This window comes from Olea europaea, chromosome 8 (assembly GCF_002742605.1).
Source record: "Olea europaea var. sylvestris chromosome 8, O_europaea_v1, whole genome shotgun sequence".
Lineage (NCBI taxonomy): Eukaryota > Viridiplantae > Streptophyta > Magnoliopsida > Lamiales > Oleaceae > Olea > Olea europaea.
The window spans coordinates 10363710-10369478 of NC_036244.1; the positions used below are offsets into that span (position 1 = coordinate 10363710).

The following is a 5769-nucleotide window of genomic DNA, read 5'->3' on the forward strand; positions in this document are numbered from 1 at the left end:
GGGGAACCATCTGTAATATTTGATTTTGGGGTCAAATTGCAATTATCAAATGATGGGCGTTTTATGAGATGTTAGAAGATTTGAGGGGTCTATTAATAAATTCAAAAATGGGCCACTTTGCAATTTTCAAAAGGGGGTTTAAATTGGATTTTAAAAGGTTTGACCCTAAAATTTCAATTTTGACCACAATCAAAATTTTATTTAAATTTGACCTATTTAAAATTATACCAACTAAATAAATTGATTGACGACTTTTATATTTTCATTAAAATGCTTATGCATTTAAATGTCACTATTATTTGCGGGCTTAAATTTAATTCTTTTTATATATTGAAATTTTGTTGTCAATTTCGTCTCTCAATCACATATAAATTTTTGCCTTTCATCGATTCACAATTATGATTTGTTAAGTAATTATTGTTTCGTGATTGAATTTTTCATGGGCTTTGAGAAGATCCTTATTTTTCCACTAAGAGAAATATTTAGAAATAAAAATGGGTGGTAGCTGCCGAAATAACACACTCATTGTTATTTATTCCGTTTTGTCTACCAAAACAAAATTTAGCGTCGCAGTTTTTATTTATTACATATATTATCTTGGCCGAAAGTGTTATTATATGCGATGTTTTGAAAAATGGCATAAGGTAGTTAACAAGCTTACTTTGATCTAAAAAATTTCTTGTGCCCAAAGGTGTTGGTGTTTCGAAAAACAATGTAATTTTGTTAACTAGTTTCATCACGTATTTTAAGAGTACCTTATAGCATGTTGGATTGTCAATCCAAATGTGATTTTATAATAATGCATCTAGGCTCTTATTGTAATAAGATTCATTTGGTTTTGATTTTAATTACAGATTATCTAATTAATAGCCCATGTTAATTAGTGTTTATCATCTATTGACCGCATGCATTATGTTTGGATGATATTAAATATGATATTTTATATTTTCACAATTTATAATGCATCATCTCTCTCGAGTCAATTGTTTGCTATTGAAACCTTGACTGGAAATAATTATGTGAGATGGAAACCAAGTGTAGAATAGCACTTGGTCTTTGGGCTTGGATTTTGCAATGGAGAAAAAGCTGGTAAAACCTATAGATAAAAGTAATGTTGAATATGTGCCCGAGTATGAAAAGTGTGAAAGAACCAACAAACTTTGTTTGAAAATAATGAATCGCTCTATATCTAATTCCATTATGGGCGCTAGCCCATAGAATGAAAATGCCAAAGATTTTATGGATGTCGAAGGAGAAATTTTTGTTGAGTCTGATGAAGCTAAAACTGGAGATGTGATGGACAAATTGATGAATATGATATATGATGGTGCAAGTAGTGATCAGGGAGCATGTTATGAAGATGATAAATATATTATCTAAGCTAAAGGCTCTTAACATTCTCATTGCGGAGCCTTTCCTGGTCTTTCATGTTTTAACTAGCCTTCCTAGCTAATCAACTTAAGGTTACTTACACTGCTCAGTGGGATAAATGTGATTTAAAGGACCTTATTGCAGTGTGTGCCCAAGAGGAGTATAGGATGCGGCATGAGACCATTGAAACTATGCAATTAGCTTTTCAACCATAACAGAACAAGGGGTCTTCTCATAATCACAAGACTAAGTTTTGTAAGGGTAATAAATCACACCAAAATTGGCAAAATAAAAATTCCAGCTGTCCTGAAAGAATTATAAAGAAAAATGATCAATGCAGATTCTGCAAAACGAAGGGTCACTAGTAGAAAGATTGTTCAAAGTTTAAGACTTGGCTAGAAAATAAGAAGAGTTCTATATCGGTCCAAAAGCAAACAGAGGCCAAATGAGAATGAAGTGAACTTGAGTGTTGGAAATGGAATTCAAGTGAAGGTTGAGTTCACAGGAGTAGTGAAGTTGTCTTTGGAGTATGGTTTTTCTCTTGTTTTAGAAAATAAAGTTTTTGTATTGCAATGAGACAATTTAATTTTTATATCAAAACTTGATGTATGTGGTTTTTTCTTTCACTTTGGTAATGTAATGGTTGAGTTGTTTTATGATCCCGTTTGATTGAGAATGGCCCTTTATGTGATGGTTTATATAAATTATCTTCGATTCCTTTTGGTGAAATCTCTTATGTTACGATTGTATAAAAGAAAAGAGCTATAATTCGTAAATCATCCTTTATGTTGTGGCATAAGCAATCAGGCTCACATTTCTAGGTATAGAGCGGAAAGATTGGTAAAAATTGAGATACTTCCCCATTTGGATTTCTCTAATTTCAACACCTGTATGGATTGTATAAGAGGAAAACTAACTAAATCTACAAGGAAGGGTTCTACTAGGAACAACGGTATTTTGGACTTGATATATACTAATATCAGTGGGCCTTTGCCTTCCACCGTATATGGGAACAAATACTTCATAACTTTTATTGATGATTTTTTTCACGATATGGATATTTTTATCTGATTAATGATAAATTCCATACACTTAAGAAATTCAAGATTTTCAAAATGAAAGTAGAGAAATAATGTGGAAAAAGTATCAAAGTTGTAAGATTTAACTCGGATGGTAAGTACTATGGGAAATATAACGAGTTTGGTCAAAATATGGGTGATTTTGCAAAGTTTTTACAAGGGTGTGGAATATTGCCCCAATATATCATACAAGGGATACCTGAGCAAAATAGTGTTTCTGAAAGCTTAGTATCCACACATATAATAAGTTGGGAACTTTTGCTTCTATTTTTAATTTTTTTTATTTATTTTTTATCTAAGAGTATTCGTTTACAAACATAATAAAAATAAAAAATCAGATGAATTATGCTTCGTATAATTTTACTTAAATATTTAACATAGAAAATAATATTGTTATCTTACAAAAATAAACAATCTGAGCCACTGCTTTGATACCTTTCCCCATATTATTTCTTCAAACTTCTTATCAACTTCCAAGTGAATTTGTCCCTCAAAGTCAACTCTGTTTTTATAAAATTTGATTATTTAACTGTTTGGAAGATGAGCTTTGCCATTTGTACCCGACGTGTCACACGCCGGGTTACCCGATGTGAGCGAGGGGGTCAGGCCCCCCACATTTATTGGTGTGGGCCCCGACCCCCAATGTGAGTAGCAGGTAACCCGGAGTGTCAAACTCCCGGCACTCCGGGTACCTGTAGCAGCTCTCTTGGAAGATATTCATTTTAGTCATAAATGCTGGTTTACTCAGTCAAATTATTCGTACATGCAAGTACTAGCATGATCAGTAAATTGAGCAAGCATTTGAATCCGTTTCACACAAGGAAGGTTCCTTCTGGCCTAAGGTTATAACCAGGAAATTTCTATTTTATGTAAAAAGTTCAAAAGACTCACATAAATAAGAGTTGAACTGAGGCAAGAAGCTGTATATTTGTGTATTTTTAGTGCGCGTTTGTGTGTGTTTTATTAAGAAAGAAATGGCTGAAAATAAGCTCTATGATGCAGCAGTGAAAGGGGACATAAGATCTCTGCTCGATTTACTCAAAGAAGATCCATTGATTCTTGATAGAGTTTCGTTTACATGTTCCAACAAGACTCCTTTACACATAGCAACACAGCCTTTGTCCAAGAAATTGCCCAAAGGAATCCTCTGCTTGCTGCGGAACTAGACTCCCATCAATCATCATCTCTTCACATAGCATCAGCTAAGGGATATGCTGAAATTGTAAAAGCAATAGTTTCAGCTGCACCTGATATGTGCTTAGCCCGTGATTTCCATGGCAGAAACCCACTGCATCTTGCGGCCATTAATGGTCAAGTCATGGTCTTCAATGAGTTGATCAAGACGAGTTCACTTGTTGTCCAGGAGAAGGCGGACCGGGGCCAGACCGTTTTGCATTTGTGTGTGAAACACAAACAGTTGCAGGTTATGGAAATCATATTGCGGGTTATAAATGATTATGAGTTTTTTAATGCAAAGAATGATGATGGGGATACAATATTGCATCTGGCTGTTCAGACTAAACATTTTGAGGTAAGACAGTCGTATGTACATTTGAAGTTTTTCGGATTCATTAATTATATTGGAAAAATTGTAGCAGAGGTCCATAACCATTTTTCGGTATGCAGACAGTCCAGTATTTAATAGGAAATACTGGCATAGATGGGAATGCAAAAAATGCAAATGACTACACAGCATTGGATATTTTGGAACTAACTCCCACTGATTTGAGGAATACTGGTAATTATGTTATATATTTATGGTATAAATATAAAATGTGAAAAAAATAATCAAATTAGATGAAGTGTCAAGGTGGTGGGAAATATGGCATTTGTGTGAGACCTCAGGGGTTTGAGTCATTGCCCGCGCACATATTAAAATGTCTTGGGCTTCCTTGACTAAAATAAATTTTTATTATTATTTAATAGGTAAAACTAGCCAATATTTTCTGACCGTTTGTTTTTGTCACAACCTACTCACAGTCATTAAAATACCCACTATTCAGTCATTAAAATTCTGTATTACTCTCTCATCATGGTGGAGACCGTTACTTCCATCTTGCCTATATAAACACATATCTCGTTTTGGAAAAAACACACAAAAAAAGAAAATAGAAAAATCATCTTACATCAATCCTTCCTTTTCATATTCTGAATTTCTTATGCTCGGGTTTTTACATATATTCTGGAGTACAATTGAAATTCTGGAAAAATAATTCGTGATTGCTGCACAAGTGGTTTACGATCGTTGTATCCTGGGAGTGATTGTCCACGGAGGTCGCAGCAATTATCGACGGACAATTTCACTTTAGGACATCATACTATCACGAGACTGAATCGGATGATAAGTTTTATATTTTTGCATTTTATTGATCTGAACATTACTGCAACTAATTATTTTTTCAACAAATTATTTGTCCATTAAGAACTGTCTTCAGCCTAAAGCCTGTGACTCCATCAATCCTCAAAATCAGACAATGAAACGGCTATAAAAGAGGCGCGATAGCATAATGGTGTTGGCAATTCTGACTGCTACAATTGCTTTCCAAGCTGGGGTGACCCCTCCGGGTGGTGTCTGGCAAGACAATGCAACAGATAATTCCCACAAAGCTGGAGAAGCTGTAATGGCACATATTCATCCTAAAGCATATAGGAGTTTCGTTGGAGCAAATATAACAGCCTTCGTTTCATCTCTTAGTATGATCTTGCTCTTAATAAGTGGCTTGCCTTTTCAATGCAGGCTGTTTATGTAGAGTTTGGTGGTGATTATGTGGTCAACAGTAACTTCAACTGTAATTACTTATGCACTATCCATTGCTGTGGTTAGACCACAAAAGGATAGGAAACAACTGATCTATACTATTGGGATTGGACTCACTGTCTGGAGTAGTATAATGGAAGTTTGGTTGCTCAACCGGTGGCCGCAGAAACGAGGAATAACCATGTGGAAGCCAAGAAGATTTAGAGATCTGGCTGAAGTAAATAACTGAAATGTTAAACAAGAAGGTGCTTGAGTGAATATGACATGAATTTTGGTTTCTTAAGAAATATCATGGGACTTACGTGGAGTGTGTGAAATTCTAATTACGTCGAAACATATTTTGAGTTTTAGATGCCAAATGAAAATTGTACCAGAATGCCCACTTCTGTTGTATGGATATTCTAATGTAAGAATGAGTAGTCTTTTCTGTTGGACTAAATTGGGATTTCTTATTCTGCCATGATCATTGAATCGGCTTTATTAATAGAAATCAAAATGAAAATACAAATTAAAAACACTTCAAACTCTGTCATGACTCCTAATTCTGTTACATTTTATTCA

General features: G+C 34.4%; 1 protein-coding gene across 1 annotated transcript; it reads left to right on the forward strand.

The window, feature by feature from the left end:
* The first annotated feature begins 3528 nt into the window (after nt 1–3528).
* LOC111398266 (ankyrin repeat-containing protein At5g02620-like) lies at nt 3529–5412 on the forward strand. Its single transcript, XM_023025193.1, has 5 exons — nt 3529–3981; nt 4077–4188; nt 4998–5068; nt 5188–5220; nt 5338–5412. Exons 1-5 carry the CDS (start codon nt 3529–3531, stop codon nt 5410–5412), a joined length of 744 nt encoding a protein of 247 aa, XP_022880961.1.
* The last annotated feature ends 357 nt before the right edge of the window (nt 5413–5769 follow it).

Excerpts from the sequence above, each read along its gene's own strand:
- LOC111398266 (XM_023025193.1), top strand. The coding sequence starts at position 3,529 with ATGTTCCAACAAGACTCCTTTACACATAGCAACACAGCCTTTGTCCAA. Across the intron at positions 5,069-5,187 it reads CCCACAAAGCTGGAGAAGCT|GCTGTTTATGTAGAGTTTGG; the intron begins GTAATGGCACAT and ends TTTTCAATGCAG. Across the intron at positions 5,221-5,337 it reads AGTTTGGTGGTGATTATGTG|TATAATGGAAGTTTGGTTGC; the intron begins GTCAACAGTAAC and ends TGTCTGGAGTAG.